The sequence below is a fragment of the Ambystoma mexicanum genome, chromosome 9, assembly GCF_040938575.1.
Source record: "Ambystoma mexicanum isolate Mex_15411 chromosome 9, UKY_AmexF1_1, whole genome shotgun sequence".
Classification (NCBI taxonomy): Eukaryota; Metazoa; Chordata; class Amphibia; order Caudata; family Ambystomatidae; genus Ambystoma; species Ambystoma mexicanum.
Window position 1 is genome coordinate 13,658,069 of NC_090931.1, and position 19,577 is coordinate 13,677,645.

The 19,577-nt window shown below is 48.5% G+C and overlaps 1 protein-coding gene across 2 annotated transcripts in view; it reads right to left on the reverse strand.

The window, feature by feature from the left end:
* Positions 1-19,577, reverse strand: part of VSIG10L2 (V-set and immunoglobulin domain containing 10 like 2) — a 488,239-nt gene that overhangs the window by 393,236 nt on the left and 75,426 nt on the right. For both annotated transcript variants that reach the window (XM_069614080.1, XM_069614081.1), the window contains one exon: positions 10,471-10,746. In XM_069614080.1, coding sequence (XP_069470181.1) covers positions 10,471-10,746 — 276 coding nt within the window. The remainder of the gene's footprint in view (positions 1-10,470; positions 10,747-19,577) is intronic.

Genomic DNA, 19,577 nt, shown 5'->3' on the forward strand with positions numbered 1-19,577 from the left:
CCTCCATTCATCCTGTACTATCGTTACTCCCTTAGCCTTATCTTTCACTTCCCTTTTTCTCCTTGCCTCTTCCTCTATCTCCATTTGTCTGTCCTTTCTCTCATCACACTATTTACTTTCATCACGTGTTGGCATATATGTGCGTTCTCTACTTTTGCTCTCTTCCACATTATCCTCACTGTTATAAGCGGGGGGCTCATATGTTGGATTAACATACCCTGCTGCTGGTTTCAATTCCTTAAAAAGGATACAATCTGTGTTCCTTGGTATCTGTGCTCTTGTTTTCAGAAGGGGATGAGGAGTTTTTTCAGGAGTGCAAAAAGGAGCCAAAGGTGTTATATCCTCCTCCTTATGCTGATTAAGCATCCACTCCTTCTCAGGCAGATCTTCTGCTCCTCTACAAAGAGTAGGTGGGACAGGAGACAGCACATTCTCACAACAGTTCATGAGTGGGTGCTTTCAGACTTAAAGGAGAGAGTTAACTGCTTGTAAGATTGAAGCTGCACTAGAATAGTTTCATTAGAATATGTAAAGAAGTTGGATGTCCCCCATACAAATATGTTCCCCCCCACCGTCTCGAAGTTAGCACCTCTCCCAACATTTGAAGGGTTAGCCCCCGAAGTGTAGGTTTCGTTGTGCCCCTGGTGTGCATGTTTATGAGTGTATGGTGAAAGGTGTGTGTGCTTGTGTTTAATGCTTGGATTACTTATTGCACAACATATCGAGTGGAAATTGGTTACCCCTCCCTTACACTTTCACATCACTTTCACTGAATAAAAAACTCTGGTGATTGCTGCTGGATATTTGTTAAAACAAAGTCAGTAAGTGGCACACTCACAATTGATGTAAAAGTGTAAGGGCGGGGTATCCAACTTCCACTCTACTGGTTGTGCATTTTACCTCTTTCCATTTTGAAATTGGTCCCCCGAGAATACAAAACTTGGAAGTACCCATATCTTATATAGATGCATGTGGACAGCCCTTTGGTTGGTGGGTAAAAAGAATTGGTTTATATGTTTTCTATAACTCCATAATTATGGAGAATGTGAATACAGTGTCCTTCTCTGGAGAACACTTTCAGAAATTGTTAGGCCTACCGTCTCTCTTTGCTTCTCGTCCGAGGGGCTCGGTTACTAATCCCCAGACTAATGACATCGACCTAGTCACCCAAAAAAAGAATAAATTGGTAAGGACAGAATCTCATGGCCAACTGATGTTGGAATATCTAAAAGCAGGAGTAATCCCAGATGGCCTACAAGTCCGTAATATTCCTAGGGTCTTTATTGAGAATCCTAAATTCAAGGTACATTTTAGTAGAGTTGAAAACAAGAAACAGAAGGCGGATATTGATGTCTTGGAAAGTAAGATTCAGCAGGATAATGTGATACAAGATATAATTTAACAAATCTATGACGAAATTGGGAAATGTAAACAAATGACGTTAGATAAAAAAATATGGAAATTAAAAAAGGACATCGATAACTATAAAGAAGAAAAAACGTATTCATATCTTGTTGAAAATTACTATGAAGAACAGAATAAAATCTTGTAGAACAGAAATAGGTCTAATAACATGAATAATACGAGTAGAAGGTTCATGGCTTTTTCGAACACGCCAAATAGTTCTAACAGGAGTGACTCTGGGGCAAGTAAGACAGGGGCCTCAACCTCTTGTGCGCTTCCTTCTGATCAACAACTCCAGTTTTTTCAGCGGTGGGGAAACAGAGGCAAGAACAGACAGCAAGGGGTATCGATACTGCAGACCCGACAATGGAATTCCAGACAACAACTGGAGTGGTGATACCAATTTTCAATTGAACAGACCACAAGTTGATGTGTTACGAGATAAGCATGCTTAGTAAAGGACTCCGTTCGTACCAACAACATGAGCCGATCATTTTCAAACAGCGGTAGAACTAAGGACATTCTTTAGACTACTATGTTTGAAATATTTTTTCTGATGTCCAGGAAATGAAACCCCAAGAGAAGTTAGTTTGACTGGCTTAAAACCACCCTACACTTTCCTATCCTCTGCAGTTATGGTCTGTTCAGCAATTCTGGCTTTTGAAAATAAGATTTTGACAGAAACAAAAAAGTTATTAGTCTAAAAAAACAATCATAGAGACAACCTAAGTAAGGAAGACATATCTGCACTTAACCTTTTGCAAATCTCACTTTTGTTATAAAACCAGCTAAGAAAGGGGGAAGGATTGTGTTATGGTCCTGTGAAGCCTACAAGACAGAGGTTCTTAAACATCTGGACAACGCAGTCTTCTACAGGAAATTGGAAAGGGATCCAACACAGAGACTAAATGAAGAAATCAGCAGCTTGACAGCCCATGTGTTCATGCAAGGGTGGATAGATACTGATGAACAAACCTTTTTACCAGGACAAATCCCATAGCCCCAGTGTTTTATATTCTGCCAAAGATGCACAAGAACAGTGCCATACCTCCAGAAGACCAATTAATTCAGCAACTGGATCAGTCTTAGAGCTGCTATCGATCTCCTCTGATTTCTTTCTAAGACCTTTTGTGAGAAAGATGCAGTCATTCATTAAATACACCACAGAAATGATTAACCTTCTAGCAGTCATGAATATTGATCAGGATGACTGGCTAGTGACTCTAGATGTTGAGGCATTATAATCGAATATTCCGCAAATGGCCAGTGTGAATATCATGAAACAATATTTAGATCGACGCCTTGTGACATCAAATCATGTACCGACAGAATTTATACTTGAGTGCATTAAGATTGCACTGACAGAGAATGATTGCCTATGGAAAGGTCAATATTATAATCAAAACAATGGTACAAGTATGGGGGCAATGTTTGACCCAGACATAGCCAATTTGTACATGGACAACCTTGAATTAAGACCAATTTCTAATGATGACAATCCTTATAGCACTAAGATTGGTGGATGGCGCAGGTACATCAACAATGTTTTCATGGTATGGAAATCTAGTAGAGGTATCCCTGGAGGGTGCACTGGTACTGTGCTAGCTCGTGGAGGAAGCCCTGGAGGGTGCACTGGCGTCTAGTGGAGGAGGCCCCAGAGAGTGCACTGGATGGTGTACTGGCACTGTGCTATCTATTAGAGGAAGCCCTGGAGGGTGCACTGTGCTGTCTAGCAGAGGAGGGCCGGAGGGTGCACTGGAGGGTGCACTGGCACTGTGCTAGCTAGCAGAGGAGGCCCCAGAGGGTGCACTGGAGGGTGCTCTGGCACTGTGCTATCTGTTAGAGGAGGCCCTGGAGGGTGCACGGCACTGTGCTAGCTAGTAGAGGAGGCCCCGGAGGGTGCACTGGCACTGTGCTAGCTAGTAGAGGAGGCCCTGGAGGGTGCACTGACACTGTGCTAGCTAGTAGAGGTGGCCCTACAGGGTGCACTGGCACTGTGCTAGCTAGTAGAGGAGGAGGCCTGGAGGGTGCACTGCAGGGTGCGCTGGAACTGTGCTAGCTAGTAGAGGAGGCCCTGGAGGGTGCGCAGGCACTGTGCTAGCTAGTAGAGGAGGCCCCGGAGGGTGCAATGGCACTGTGCTAGCTAGTAGAGGAGGCCCTAGAGGGTGCACTGGCTCTGTGCTAGCTAGTAGAGGAGGCCATGGGGGTGCACTGGTACTGTGCTAGCTAGTAGAGGAGGCCCTGGAGAATGCACTGGCACTGTGCTAGCAAGAAGAGGAGGCCCTGGAGGGTGCACTGGCACTGTGCTAGCTAGTAGAGGAGGCCCTATAGGATGCACTGACACTGTGCTAGCTAGTAGAGGAGGCCCTGGAGGGTGCACTGGAAAGGAGGTCCCAGAGGGTGCACTGGCACTGTGCCAGCTATTAGAGAAGGCCCTGGAGGGTGCACTGGCACTGTGCTAGCTAGTAGAGGAGGCCCTGCAGGGTGCACTGGCACTGTGCTAGCTAGTAGAGGAGGAGGCCCAGAGGGTGCACTGCAGGGTGCGCTGGAACTGTGCTAGCTAGTAGAGGAGGCCCTGGAGGGTGCGCTGGCACTGTGCTAGCTAGTAGAGGAGGCCCCGGAGGGTGCAATGGCACTGTGCTAGCTAGTAGAGGAGGCCCTGGAGGGTGCGCTGGCACTGTGCTAGCTAGTAGAGGAGGCCCCCGAGGGTGCAATGGCACTGTGCTAGCTAGTAGAGGAGGCCATGGGGGGTACACTGGCCCTGTGCTAGCTAGCAGAGGAGGCCCTGGAGGGTGCACTGGCACTGTGCTAGCAAGTAGAGGAGGCCCTGGAGGGTGCACTGTGATAGCTAGTAGAGGAGGCCCTGGAGGGTGCACTGGCACTGTGCTAGCTAGTAGAGGAGGCCCTAGAGGATGCACTGGTACTGTGCTAGCTAGTAGAGGAGGCCCTGGAGGGTGCACTGGCACTGTGCTAGCAAGTAGAGGAGGTCCTGGAGGGTGCACTGGCACTGTGCTAGCTAGTAGAGGAGGCCCTGCAGGGTGCACTGGCACTGTGCTAGCTAGTAGAGGAGGAGGCCCGGAGGGTGCACTGCAGGGTGTGCTGCAACTGTGCTAGCTAGTAGAGGAGGCCCTGGAGGGTGCACTGGCACTGTGCTAGCTTGTAGAGGAGGCCCTGGAGGGTGCAATGGCACTGTGCTAGCTAGTAGAGGAGGCCATGGGGGGTACACTGGCCCTGTGCTAGCTAGCAGAGGAGGCCCTGGAGGGTGCACTGGCACTGTGCTAGCAAGTAGAGGAGGCCCTGGAGGGTGCACTGTGATAGCTAGTAGAGGAGGCCCTGGAGGGTGCACTGGCACTGTGCTAGCTAGTAGAGGAGGCCCTAGAGGATGCACTGGTACTGTGCTAGCTAGTAGAGGAGGCCCTGGAGGGTGCACTGGCACTGTGCTAGCAAGTAGAGGAGGTCCTGGAGGGTGCACTGGCACTGTGCTAGCTAGTAGAGGAGGCCCTGCAGGGTGCACTGGCACTGTGCTAGCTAGTAGAGGAGGAGGCCCGGAGGGTGCACTGCAGGGTGTGCTGCAACTGTGCTAGCTAGTAGAGGAGGCCCTGGAGGGTGCACTGGCACTGTGCTAGCTTGTAGAGGAGGCCCTGGAGGGTGCACTGGCACTGTGCTAGCTAGTAGAAGAGGCCCTGCAGGGTGCACTGGCACTGTGCTAGCTAGTAGTGGAGGAGGTCCCGGAGGGTGCACTGGAGGGTGTACTGGCACTGTGCTATCCAGTACTGCTCGTCGTTTATATTTGAGTGTCCCGCTGTCCATCAGTCACTCTATCCGGATCTCAATTCGTCATTTGCTCATGTGTCAAACGGCCCAATGTCCTATTATATTATATCATTATATAATTATATCTTTATAATGTCATTGAATATAACGGTTGTTTTAAAAGTAGAACTGCCAAAGGGTCTTGTATAAATGGGTTTATGCGTTTTATGTTTATTTTTAAAAAATCTTGTGAATATATGGGGCTAATGCATAGCCCGTTAAGAATGCAAAGATGCTTAAGAATATTTTAAAGTTTTATGTTGTATGAAATGAATTTGATGTTAAGTAAAGTTGTATTTTTGTAAAGGTTTATTATAACCAAACACAAATAAAAAAATTTAAAAAAATAAAAAAAATGTCCTGCCCGTTTTCTAGTCACAAGTGTCAATGACCAACAATTGTCTGTTTATGATTCATTCACACCCACCTGCGCTTCTAGGGTGCTAGTGTATCTGTAAAATCTCACCCCTCTTCCGTACTTTTCCACCCCTTCCTCTCCTATTGTAGAAGCTTCAGAGGAGGTCCTGGAGAGTGAAGGCCGGAGACCGAAACACGTGCAGCAAAGAGCGTGATTTATTAAAGTGATGGTTGGCAGAGCAGATCTTGCGCACATGAGTGATAGTGTGTTGGTGAAGACCGGGCAGCACACTTGTGGCAGTGCACACCAACGTTTAGATGCTGGATTCCAATACATGACTGTAACTGTGTGTCCTGCCAAACGGCACAGAGAGTGGAGCGGCCAACACGACAAATGCAAAGAGCACGTCAAGGAGAGGGGCGCCCAGTGCAGAGTAGTACAAGCACACTGGGAACGAGGGTGTTACATATGGGCAACTGGCAGGCACACATGCAAATCCCCAAAACAGAAAAACAACTACAGGAAAACTCTAACATAACAAGAAAAGCATCTTCCTGCACAGGGATTAGAGAGGGTTTCCACGCAAGTCTTCCATGTAGTCATCAGCTGGGACCACCCTACACCCTCCGGCCTCTGGCCAGCTTCTAGGACTTATCGCTGCACACACTGCACCATTGTGGGCACGCGTTGGGCGTGCGGCGATGATCCCTGCCTCCTTTCCCCATTTCATCAACACCATCTGCCCTGGAGCCCCCCTCCTTGCCTGCGCCCTGCTCGCTTGCCTCCTCCGCCCGAGGCATGTGTGAGGCCACACAAGCTTGCAAGGGAACGTGCACAGCACACACCAGTATGCATTTTTAATCTCACGGACTCATAAGTGCGCTCTTCCACGCATTGCTGGACGCACCAGTGTCCTGTTCCCAGACCTCGAGGGGCCCGCAAGACCCGCAGCTACCGGACGGTCTTTCAGAGGGGAGATTACTCTGAGTTCTTAGGAGTGCCTGCAATGCAGGCTCTTGCTCCCAGCTGCAGCGAGGCCGCGGGGATCCGGCGACCTGTAAGTGTGCCAGAAAGGGCCGCACTGCACTGCAAGCTTTGGGCTCCCGTGAGTGAAAGGGGAGGTGTATGTCCAGGATGACTGGGCGGCAAAAGGCCGAAAGAAATCCCGACACAGCCCTTCCCCTCTCTGGCACATCACTCTGAAGGCCCCTGCAAATACCCTGCATAAGGGCCTCCCAGCCTCCTGGCCTAGCGCTCAGCCCAAGTCACACACCAACGACACCCAAGGACACGATTCTCCAGTTGTAAAAGAACTTCACACTTTACTTTTAACCACTCTCCAAAGAAGCTCTCAACGCTTATCTGACAATCTGGAGGGACACTGCGCACATTATCACATCAACACCTCTACTGTTCACATGAACTAACCAACGAGCAGCAGAACTAATGCGAACACCCAGAGACACTTAGGGACAAGCCCCTCAGGCCTGGCACAGCATCTGCACGTACATGTTACTACCAGCATTGAGCGCGTCCAGCTACATCTGGCATCATTATTTGACCTAAACCATGAGCCAGTAACGTTACAAGCTCAGCGGCACAGGCATCCAGACAGACATGATATCTCTACTCACGCAAACAGTATGTTCCCTTCCAGGACTATTATGGGATGGAAACCCTTTCGAAACCAAATAGGAAACACACAATCCTTTACACAGGAAAACTACGGATCTTCACAAAAACAAGCATCTTTCTTTAGACAGAAGTGATAGTCACACTACAGTGTGATAGACACACCCTGATAGTCACACTACAGTGTGATAGACACACCCCTGATAGTCACACTACAGTGTGATAGACACACTACTGATAGTAACACTACAGTGTGATAGACACACCACGGATAGTAACACTACAGTGTGATAGACACACCACTGATAGTCACACTACATTGTGATAGACACACCACTGATAGACACGCTAGAGTGATACACACTACTGATAGTCACACTACATTGTGATAGACACACCACTGATAGACACGCTAGAGTGATAGACACACCACTGATAGATACGCTAGAGTGATAGACACACCACTGATAGTCACACTACATTGTGATAGACACACCACTGATAGACACGCTAGAGTGATAGACACACTACTGATAGTAACACTACAGTGTGATAGACACACCCCTGATAGTCACACTACAGTGTGATAGACACACTACTGATAGTAACACTACAGTGTGATAGACACACCACTGATAGTACAATGTGATAGAAACACCACTGATAGTAACACTACAGTGTGATAGACACACCACTGATAGTAACACTACAGTGTGATAGACACACCACTGATAGTCACACTACAGTGATAGACACACCACTGGTAGACATGCTAGAGTGATAGACACACCACTGATAGTCACACTACATTGTGATAGACACACCCCTGATAGTCACACTACAGTGTGATAGACACACCACTGATAGTCACACTACAGTGTGATAAACACACCCCTGATAGTAACACTAGTGTGATAGACACACCACTGATAGTCACACTACAGTGTTATAGACACACCACTGATAGTAACACTACAATGTGATAGACACACCACTGATAGTAACACTACAGTGTGATAGACACACCACTGATAGTCACATTACAGTGATAGACACACCACTGGTAGACACGCTAGAGTGATAGACACACCACTGATAGTCACACTACATTGTGATAGACACACCACTGATAGACACGCTAGAGTGATAGACACACCACTGATAGATACGCTAGAGTGATAGACACACCACTGATAGTCACACTACAGTGTGATAGACACACTACTGATAGTAACACTACAATGTGATAGACACACCACTGATAGTCACACTACAATGTGATAGACACACCACTGATAGTAACACTACAATGTGATAGACACACCACTGATAGTCACACTACAGTGATAGACACACCACTGATAGACACTCTAGAGTCATAGACACACTACTGATAGTCACACTACATTGTGATAGACACACCACTGATAGACACGCTAGAGTGATAGACACACCACTGATAGATACGCTAGAGTGATAGACACACCACTGATAGTCACACTACATTGTGATAGACACACCACTGATAGACACGCTAGAGTGATAGACACACCACTGATAGTCACACTACAGTGTGATAGACACACTACTGATAGTAACACTACAGTGTGATGGACACACCACTGATAGTCACACTACAGTGTGATAGACACACCCCTGATAGTCACACTACAGTGTGATAGACACACCACTGATAGTCACACTACAGTGTGATAGACACACCACTGATAGTCACACTACAGTGTGATAGTCACACTACAGCTAAATCCGACCGTGTTAATAATGTGCACTCAGGCCAAGCACTCATGCAGACTAAAAACACAAACCTTCTGGGCAAGTCGGCTACCCCCCCACTGACGTGGCCCCTCATTGGGGATAGACCTGGCAAGAGCCCAGGCCGCCTCAATAAAGGACGTTCCTATTTCCTCACTCATGGGCACATTATGCCGTGTAAAAACCCTAGTAACCAAGGACTTTCTCACACAGGGAAAATAACCTAGCATTCTGACCTTTGACTCATTTAATTTAGCAAGCACTCAGAATTGTGGAATTCCAAAATAAATATCACCTGTGCCTATATATTATGATCATTATAACCCCCCCCCCAATGAAGCTACCCATCCACTGAGTGTCTAGCACGTGATTACCCCCTAATCACTGGCTGCCGTTCTGACAATGTTTACCACACAAATGCCCCTGTTCCACTGCTTTTGATAGTGTCTACAACACAATTACCCCCTGCTTGCCACTGTGGCTGCCCGCTGTGTGAATGTTTACTGCACAATTCCCCATTCACAGAACAACAACCACATGACTACCCGTCACCACTGTGGCTGCCCATTCACCACACGACTACCCAGTCTCCACTGTGGCTGCCCATTCACCACATGACTACCCCGTCTCCACTCTGGCTGCCCATTCACCACACGACTACCCTGTCTCCACTGTGGCTGCCTATTCACCACATGACTACCCCGTCTCCACTGTGGCTGCCCATTCACCACATGACTACCCCGTCTCCACTGTGGCTGCCCATTCACCACGTGACTATCCTGTCTCCACTGTGGGTGCCCATTCACCACGTGACTACCCCGTCTCCAATGTGGGTGCCCATTCACCACGTGACTACCCTGTCTCCAATGTGGGTGCCCATTCACCACGTGACTACCCCGTCTCCAATGTGGGTGCCCATTCACCACGTGACTACCCTGTCTCCAATGTGGGTGCCCATTCACCACGTGACTACCCTGTCTCCAATGTGGGTGCCCATTCACCACGTGACTACCCTGTCTCCAGTGCGGGTGCCCATTCCCTGAGTGTTTGTTGTATGTCTAATGTATTTCCCCTTTGCAGTTGAGAGGTGCAGCAAACATGGCCTTTCCGGAAAGGTCCCCATGAGAAGGGGCCTTCCCTGAACCGCTCAGTGATCATTTGAACCATCGTAGGGATGGAAAGGACATTTCCCACTGAAGATGGGATTCCAACACCAGTTTCTACATTTTGATAAACATTTCTCTCCCAGCATTCCGAATGTTCTTATTTTGCTATATTTATTTTTATTTTTCCTCTCCGCTCCTCAGTCTCTTCTTCCTTTCTTCTTGCAAGGGTCTGGAAAGCATGTTTCTAACAGAAAGAGGGGGAGGGGGAAATGAAAGAAAGAGAGGAATGGAAATTGGAAAGAAGAAACCCAGGCGGCCACAGCAGCAGAGCAACACTCCCCGTCGCGGCGCCGCCGCCGCGCCGCCGCGCCATCGGATACTTACAATAGACGGTGAGGCTGATGGTGAGCTGGGTGCGGGTGTTGAGGTGCGAGTTCTGAGCCAGGCAGGTGTAGGTCCCCGTCTGGCTCCGCGAGATCTTGCTGATCACGTACATCTGTCCAGAGTAGATCTGAGAGTTGTTGTAAAACCAGACGTACTGGCAGGGAGGGTTCGAGGAGGCCAGGCAGGTCATGGTGACTTCCTCCTGCTCGTTAGCTGCGAAGCCACTTTCACTGATGGCAAAGGGCTGGATGTTGATCACTGGATCATCTGGGCCGTCTAATGGAGAAGAAAGGGAGAAGTAGATGAAAGCCTCCCACTGATCATTCCAAGGCTAGTCTCAAGGTACAGGACACGAATAGTCATCGATTCAGGCAGGAAGCACTCACTGGCTGCTGCCAATCCATTCAAACCAGAAGCTAACCCAACATTGCCCACCAATGAGCTCTTAATGGGGGTGGGTAGCAGGCGGTCCTGCGTCACTGGGGAGGGGGAGGTGCAGGATCAGACCATGTCTTTAATGACGATTAGACATATCTCAGTGCGACCGCAACAGTGCTAGTGTACTCTACTGAACACGTGTAGAAAACTACTCCTTAGTATTGCCAGCGGCCGTTCAAGATTGAGGGAGCTGTTGTTAGTGTCACTTGGTTTCATTGTGGTGACGGTGGCAGACATGGCCATTTGGAAGGGGGTGGCACATGGCATGACTGGCACGGCAAGAGAGTGAAGGAAGATGCAGCGGAAGAATGAGGCTGCAGGACAAGCCTTGAAGCAAGACGGTGGGTGAGCGAGCAGACAGGGCATAACTGGCCAGTAGGGGTGTAGGGTCTCCAGAATGCATCCCCCGTATCTCCGCTGGCACTGTAAGAAAGGGGTCCCCTCTAAACCATTTCTATATAATGGTATATACACGCCGGCCGCCCTCTGACCCTTCGCAACATTCTTCCACTGGCCCTTGGTCAGACTCATCTCTTATTTGGATAATTGAAAGCCTAAACCAAAGTACTTGGCAAGAGTATTTCAACAGCTGTGGGTAGTAGTACTGAATCAGAGTATTATTGAGCGAGGACCTGGCTTCGAGAAGCAGCGGAGCGCTTTACAGAGGTAGCAACAGAACAGATATACAGCGAGGGTAGGATACAGAGGGGCACAGAGGAGGGGTACAGCTGGACCAGGTGACGGGGAGGAGACAGGTGGACGGCATCTAGCGAGTCAGGTAGCGCCGGGGGGGGGGGTGACATTATGGCCTAGGTGTTGAGGAGAGACCCCTTCAAGAGGTGGGTTTTGAGTTATTTTCTGAATTGTAGGCACGAGGGGACGAGTCTGATGGCGATTAGAATAGAAAAGAAAGGAAGATATGGAAAAGAGCGCCTCCATATTGGAAAGGGGAGTTTAATAAAGCAGCAGAGAGAAAGCAAGTGCCAGGCGATGTCAGGGCAGGGGGGTATAATAAAAGGATGGTTAGAGGGGGTGCGTCAATGTGAGCTGCAAGGAAGGGGAGTCACGTGGGATAAACTATGGATCCATGTTCAACTCGTTGAAACCCAAGTCAATGCGCTGTTCTGTTATTTTCTTCAATGCAATGGCTGTCTGTACATTTCAGCTCACAGTTGGGTTCTGTTTTTTTTTTAATGTGTTTTAATATTCGTCCTCCCTTTAGAAATAAGTAATGAGTGCCATGCACCCAGACCCCTTTTCATACCCTCAACTGCTTCACCCCTTTGCTTACTATTATCACAATATCTTTCTTTTTTTTAGTTTTATTTTCCATTTTTATGACATTTTCATCTTAGTTTATTTTATTTTTACTTGGATGGAAGGATGGTTGGATGGATGGCAAGGCATTGCTCTGGGAAATCCACCTGCTCCAACATCGCAGGAAGAAGACGACCACATGCTCACCAGGCTTGGTCTCAGCCCAGAAGGGTCAGTGCCGTCTCGGCCTCATTGGGCGTCATCAGTGAGGTGCATTCTGGGTGCAGGTGTGAGCTGGGCACTGCACGCTAGAGAGCCCGTCTGAGCTCACCCATCCCAACGGTGGTGACACACATGGTTGCAGAATATTTGAACCTCGCATGCAGTCTCTAGTGATCACAGGCCCCAAGCCACCGAGCTGACACCTTCTGTTCAGATGTATCGGGCAAGGAGCCGCATGTTGGCCCTCTGAGGTGAACTCATCCTGCCAAGCCATGCCAACCCATGCTCGCCATAAAGACTCTTCTGTACCAGTGGCAGGTTTAAGGCAAAGGGCCCAGTGGCCAACAATGACAGTGGCCCCCAGCTGGGCGGGTGGAGGCAGAGCCGAGAGTGGGCAGGGTTGCAACATGATGAACTTTATCGACATATGCTACTTTTTTAAAGTTGTGGTTTTTACAGTTTTCTGTGCTGGGGTCTCACTTTAGCTACACACAACTGGGCCTCCTCGCCAGGTTTTGCTGTCGACGGTGGTAATATTGAAGGATCAAGACAGAAGCTACTGTTGGAAATGATAGGGTTAAGGGCACCGGGCAATGGGAAGGGACATTACAGTGGGTGATATCACGGGATCATTCCTACAGCAGCAGAAGCATTGTTTGCCTGTCCCTGGTGTTCTTACCCCACACACTTGACATTTCATTGAACATCACAGACTTGAAGGAGTTCACCTCCAGGAGTTACCTTTTTTTGTGGGTGCTGCTTGTGGCCCTTGAAACACTCCTTAACTCCAACCCAGCACCTCCATATCTCCTCCAGGGTCCACAGGGTCCTCTACAGGGCAATGCATGGAAGTGGCATCTTTGGGAGATCTCAGAAGCAGGGAATTCATTCCTCAAAATGAGGCAAACGCATTGGAAAGAAGAGTGGGAGAAGGATGCGACAATGAACCCTCTTATCGAATGGGTCAGAAATGATTGGCCGGATGACAGAGCGATCCCTGAAGGCCTGCGCCGCTACTGGAAAGTGGCTGAAGAGATTTTTTAATACAAGGGCATGTTGATGAGAGCCCATGAAGCCATCCCACCCATTGCATGGAGGAGGACCATCATGTGCAGGGCCCATGCAGGACACTTGGGGAGCAAGATGATGAGGAGGCGAGTGGGAGAGTCCTATTGGTGGCCCGGCATGGACCAGGATATAAGAATAATGATGGAAAGGTGTCATGAGTGCTTCAACAGTGATAACACAGTGATACAATGCTGAAGGTGAGACAGCCCCCCCCTGCACCCCACAGAGATACAGAGATAATGTCAGGGGTTGCAGCGGGCCTGTAATGTCAGGCTGATTTCTGGAAAGTGTGTGGACAAAACTATGACTGACCTTATAGGTCCTTTGGAGTTGATGCAGCCAGAACACAGGCTCAGAATTCTGGTAGCAGATAATCTATCAATGTGGGTGGAAGTAGAGGGCACAAGAGTGAGGATGAAGGCAGGGTGAAGAGGACCGAAGGTGGGGAAATAGAGAGCAGGGGGCTCAGGTGTGTAGGGAGAAAGGGGAATAATGGAGGTCTAAAGAGTCAGGGAGACATGAAGAGTGAGGCAGGCACGAGAAGAGAGGCACGTGAGAGGAATGGGGAGTGGAAGGGCAGTAATGTGAAGGCCACTGGTGTGACGTGGGTAAACGAGGGAGGGAAACATTGAGGTGAGTATGCGAATAGCAGCAAAATGAGGAAGAGGGCGGGATCTTTATAACAAAGAAACTTTGCAGACCCCAATTCTGAAGCATATTTTGTGGCAAGCAGCTGCAATTTGTCACAGGCTGACTGTCGGACGAGCAGACCCGGGACACCTGGATGTTACAGCATCATGCGCCCCATTTCATTTGAAGGAGGCGATATTGACTGCGGTACCGCATGCCCCAAAACCCCTGCTGCTGCTGACTCTGGATAGGATGTGATGGCACAGGGCCTATTGCTTTCTGGGGAAGCAATCACCCTACTCCCCCAGGTCCCATTGGTGACACTAAAGGCGGAGGATTCTCAATTCAGGTTAAATGTGAGGAAGTATAGGAAACCAATGGGGTAGACTTAGCATATATCCTAACGAAACGTAGAATAGAAATGGGGTGGAAAGAGCACAAGAGTCCAGAAGTGCATCTGTGGTGGAGCGACCTCCAAAAGTGGATGCTCACAGAGACCTCGGTGTGGCAGGAAGCTGAACTGTTCTCTTCTGCTCATAGCCCAGTGGTGGCCGGCCAGGTTCTGGTTCTCAGAACTTCAGCATCTGTTGGTGTGTGCACCGATCAGGCTACCGGTGAGTCCCGATCTGCTTCACCAGAGGGATCAACAGCTGTGGCACCCCTCCCCACAATCATTCAGCTTGGAGGCATTGGTGCCTGAGTTCAGGTCTTTAGAGCATCTCAACCTGTCGGCTGATAACATGCAAATAATTCAGGCAGCCAGGAAGCCCTCGACGAGGTCTCAGTATAAGAGAAAGTGGCTTCGGTTCTGTCACTGGTGCTTAGCCAAACAGCTGGACCCCAGGATGGCTACGATTGACACAGTGCTGTCCTTCGTGTCTCACCTAGCAGAATTGGGCATTCATGTTCTGTCATGCAGAACCTATCTTTCGGAGGTAGGCGCCTACCTATCCACGGACCAGTGCTCTTATTCACTGTCAAATCCGGTGATTAGGAGGCATTTCGTGCGTTTGATGCGTCTTTATCCTCCGGTTCGCAAGCCGCACCCGACGTGGGATCTGAATGTGGTCCTTATGGCGTTGTGCCATAAACCATTCAAACCTATGGCCACGGTCACGGTGGACCTTAAGCACCTTTTGTCTTTTTTGGTTGCCGTTACTTCAGCAAGGCTTGTGAGTGAGCTCCAAGCTCTGTCGGTGGAGTATCCCTTCTTGGTTTTCCACAAGGATAAGGTGGACCTACGGACAAATCCTTCATTCCTGCCAAAGGTGGTCTCTGATTTCCATCTGAATCAGTCAATCTCCCTACCGGTCCTCTTTCCAAACCCAGCTTCAGAAGCGGAAAGGGTTCTACACTGCTTGGGTGTTAGAAGGGCTCTTAAGTTCTATCTGGACAGAACATCTGAATTTAGGAGCTCTTCTCAACTATTGGTGACCTTTGGTAATCCACAAGGTAGGCAGGCCTCTAAGGCGTCTATTTCCAGATGGATCACGGCCTGTATTACGGAGTCTTACACTGTCCAAGGTCTGCAGCCTCCTAAAGGAATTCATGCGCACCTGGTGCGGGGCAAGGCAGCTGCAGTTGCCTTTCAGAAATATGTCACCTGGGAGACCGTCGCAAAGACGGCTACATGGGCCTCTCCATCGGCTTTTTGTACACATTATTGTCTAGGCCTGAGCTCCAGATCTGATGCTCAGTTTGGCCAGGCTATGCTGAAGAACCTTTTTCAATAACGGGATTTTCCATCCACCCGTAGTTCCTGTGAGGAGTGCTTGGGAATCTCCCATAAGTATGGAGGAAAGGGGACGGGACGTAGGAGTATAACCAGTTTACTCACCGTAGTGACCACCTTACTCCTATTCCATAGTCCCCTTTCCTATGTGGAATAGGCTGGGGGGATGTTGGGGAGTTGGGGGGTTGGGAATATACAGACAAAATTGGTTGGACATTATCATGCATATGTAGATATAAAAGTCTGTAAGTTACATTGTTGTTTAAAATCAATAAAAAATCTTTTTTTTTAATAAAAAGAAGCTTTGGCAGAAATGGAAAAAGAAAAGGCGAGAGGAGGATTAAAGGAATGAGGCAAGAACACAGGATGACAGTGTTCAAAAGGGAGGGCAAAAGGAATGCCTTATGGGGAAAATGGAAGCAGGAGGGAAAGGAGTAAAAGTGGAGCATATTTGTGATGCGAGGTGAGCAGGTGCTTAGCCTGGCTGCCCACCTACATGCAGTCACAGCTGCAACAGATACATGAACAGGGAAACAATTAAGATGCAGCCACATAGATAAGAATGTCTGCTCCACCAGCACCCGCGGTTTCAGATTAGTGTCACCCGCCTTTCAATAAACGGATTAGAGGTTGATGATCCAGACTCTGGGGCGCCTGGGTAAGGACTGTTGTCCTCTAAAAGGTGTGATTGGTGGGTGGTAGTAAATGGGAGGGGAGTATAGTGCTGCATGCTGTGTAAAATAAGGGCACAAGCAGATTACCTTATATTGAATTCTCCTTCACTGTGAATACCTTTTTTAAAGCCAAATGATATTGTTTTTAGGTCCACGTTCCTTTGCAGGCTGCTACTATAACTGTGCCTTCAAGGTTGTGAAAATAAAGCTATACATGTCTTTTTGCTTGACCCATTTGTATAACAATGCATGTAATGTCAGGTTGGTTTCTTTTGTGATTTGGGTACTTTTCAAGGCATTGATAGAAAAACGAATTATTTTGTTTTTGGAAACAAGAACCTTCAAAATGATTTAGGTGACCGATCACTGGGAAGATATGTAGTATGTAGTCAAGTGCTTAAATCACAGCCTGGGTCCAAATACTGTTTTCACCACTTTAATGAAAAGTGTGATCCTGGGCAAACCACTTAATCTCAATGTGCTTGATCTGCTGACATTGGGTGTCGCTAGAAGTGAAATAGTTTGCAAGTTTTGCTATGAAGAAAACTCCTTATAGTTTACTAAACTATTGAGTTGTATATTTCTAATATATGTGTATATTGCATAGCATACTATTCTCTTGGCCAACATGTGAAAACCTCTTTTAATGTCTTTATAAAAGGGGACCTAGAGTATTGAAGACTGACATCACTGCTTGTAATGTTATTTACTGTGATGTCGCTACTGATTAGGGTCCTGCATATCCTTTGCTGGACAGGTCCAGAAGATAGATTGTAACATATCAGTGCCTTGCATGTCTAACAGTCCCACAGTGTTGTGAATTTGTTGTGCTGTGTATGTGTTCAAGAGCCTCAGGAGGGCAGACCAAGCAGCGACCCCTACTTTGGCTGTCTTACTACACAGCAACATATTTCTTTCATGGCATTACATGTGCATTTTGCCTTGTGTGCATGTTGCAGGCAGCCCTTTTCTGGCTGCTGTCACCTTAACTCGGTGGTATTCAAACGTTTTGCTACTGAGCCACACCCACCTCCACCAGTAAAAAAAAAATTCTGAGCCACCTACCGAGGCATTGGTCCTCCCTAGGGGGCCCAAAGGATGTCTGCGGGGTGGGGGGAGGGGAGGCAGGCTCTTTAAAATATAAGCAGATTTTCTACTGCTTATATTTTCTTTTAAAATCAGTCACCTTAATCCTTTTTTATATTAAAAACATTAATCGTAATCGTATTTTAAAGAGTCTGGGCCCCCCCGGACATCCTTCGGGCCATCGAGTCTGAAGACCACTGCCTTAACTGAAGACTTTAAATATGGGCTTGGCTGCATGTTACGGATTGCCTTTGATAGCACCCAGAAGTTTACACCTCTCTGCCCTTTACTCTGGGTTCATCTGCATTAGCGCCTTGCTGACAGAGCAATAACTAACTTTTCAGTGGCAGTTTAGTGTTTCAGCACTCTTCTGGGTGCCTGCCCTGTGAGATTAAAGGGGGGCATTCCTTTCTATCTATTCTTATTTAAGCAACCCAAGGGTCCCACAGAGTGTGTCCACCCCTCCTACCTGTAGGCAAGGGGGGACACAATTATATTGAAATGGGCTCCTAAGAGCCCTGACAAATGTTTAGCTGGGCCTTGTGAGCGAGCGCTAAAGCTGTTCTTTGGTCTTCCAATGTGCCTGGCTGCCAGCAAGGATGGAGGAGGCTGTGTGTGTTGTGGCTGGTGTGATGAGATGGGAAGGTGTCAGACCAGTGAACGGCAGGTCTGGTCGCCTTGTGTCCGTCCGGGTGCTCAGTCCCCCTCTGGTCTGTACCCACAGAAAAGGAAGGTTTCTCCAGGTAAGCAGCCACCCCTGGCATCCCAACTTGCCTAACTTCTGATAGCTTACTACCCTCCATCCCAGCGCAGGGGTTCAAGATGGACTTTCTTCTTCCTTGTTAGGGACAAAGTGTGTTAATAAGAATGTCCCTGTGGGTACAACATCACCCCCATTGGGCTTTCTGAAAAACTGCACTTTAAATACTTGGATTGATTTTTCCACTGCCCTCTTGTATCCTGGAGAGCCAGGCAGGTGTTTCTGGGGCTTTTTCAACATTGTTGGGTGCTTAACATTGGAGGGACTTAGCCCTAAAGCTTAGCTATAGAAGTGTGGGCGCCACAGGGGTCACCCCTGACTCCAATTCTCTGGAATGCCTATCAGCATGCTGGCATTTAACGGGCCATGTTTAGGACCACTGACTAAGGTGTAGAATCATGGCGGTGCCCATCAAGCAGGTGTAAGTATAACCCCATGTCCATGTGAAGATGGCTCACCAACCCTAAGTTGGGGGGTGGGACCCGTGAACTCAATGACTGAGGTGCACTTGAGCAATTTAACCTACTGCACTGGGTGAATGTGTGAGCGCATGCATGCTCTGGCACTGGGTGAATGTGTGAGCGCATGCATGCCCTGGGTGAATGTGTGAGCGCATGCATGCTCTGGCTCTGGGTGAATGTGTGAGCGCATGCATGCTCTGGGTGAATGTGTCAGCGCATGCATGCTCTGGCACAGGGTGAATGTGTGAGCGCATGCATGCTCTGGCACTGGGTGAATGTGTGAGCGCATGCATGCTCTGGCACTGGGTGAATGTGTGAGTGCATGCATGCTCTGGGTGAATGCGTGAGCGCATGCATGCTCTGGCACTGGGTGAATAAGTGATCGCATGCATGATGCTCTGGGTGAATGTGTGAGCGCATGCATGCTCTGGCACTGGGTAAATGTGTGAGCACAGGCATGCTTGGGCACTGGGTGAATGTGTGAGCGCATGCATGCTCTGGGTGAATGTGTCAGTGCATGCATGCTCTGGCACAGGGTGAATGTGTGAGTGCATGCATGCTCTGGCACTGGGTGAATGTGTGAGCGCATGCATACTCTGGCACTGGGTGAATGTGTGAGCGCATGCATGCTCTGGGTGAATGCATGAGCGCATGCATGCTCTGGCACTGGGTGAATGTGTGATCGCATGCATGATGCTCTGGGTGAATGTGTGAGCGCATGCATGCTCTGGCACTGGGTGAATGTGTGAGCACATGCATGCTTGGGCACTGGGTGAATG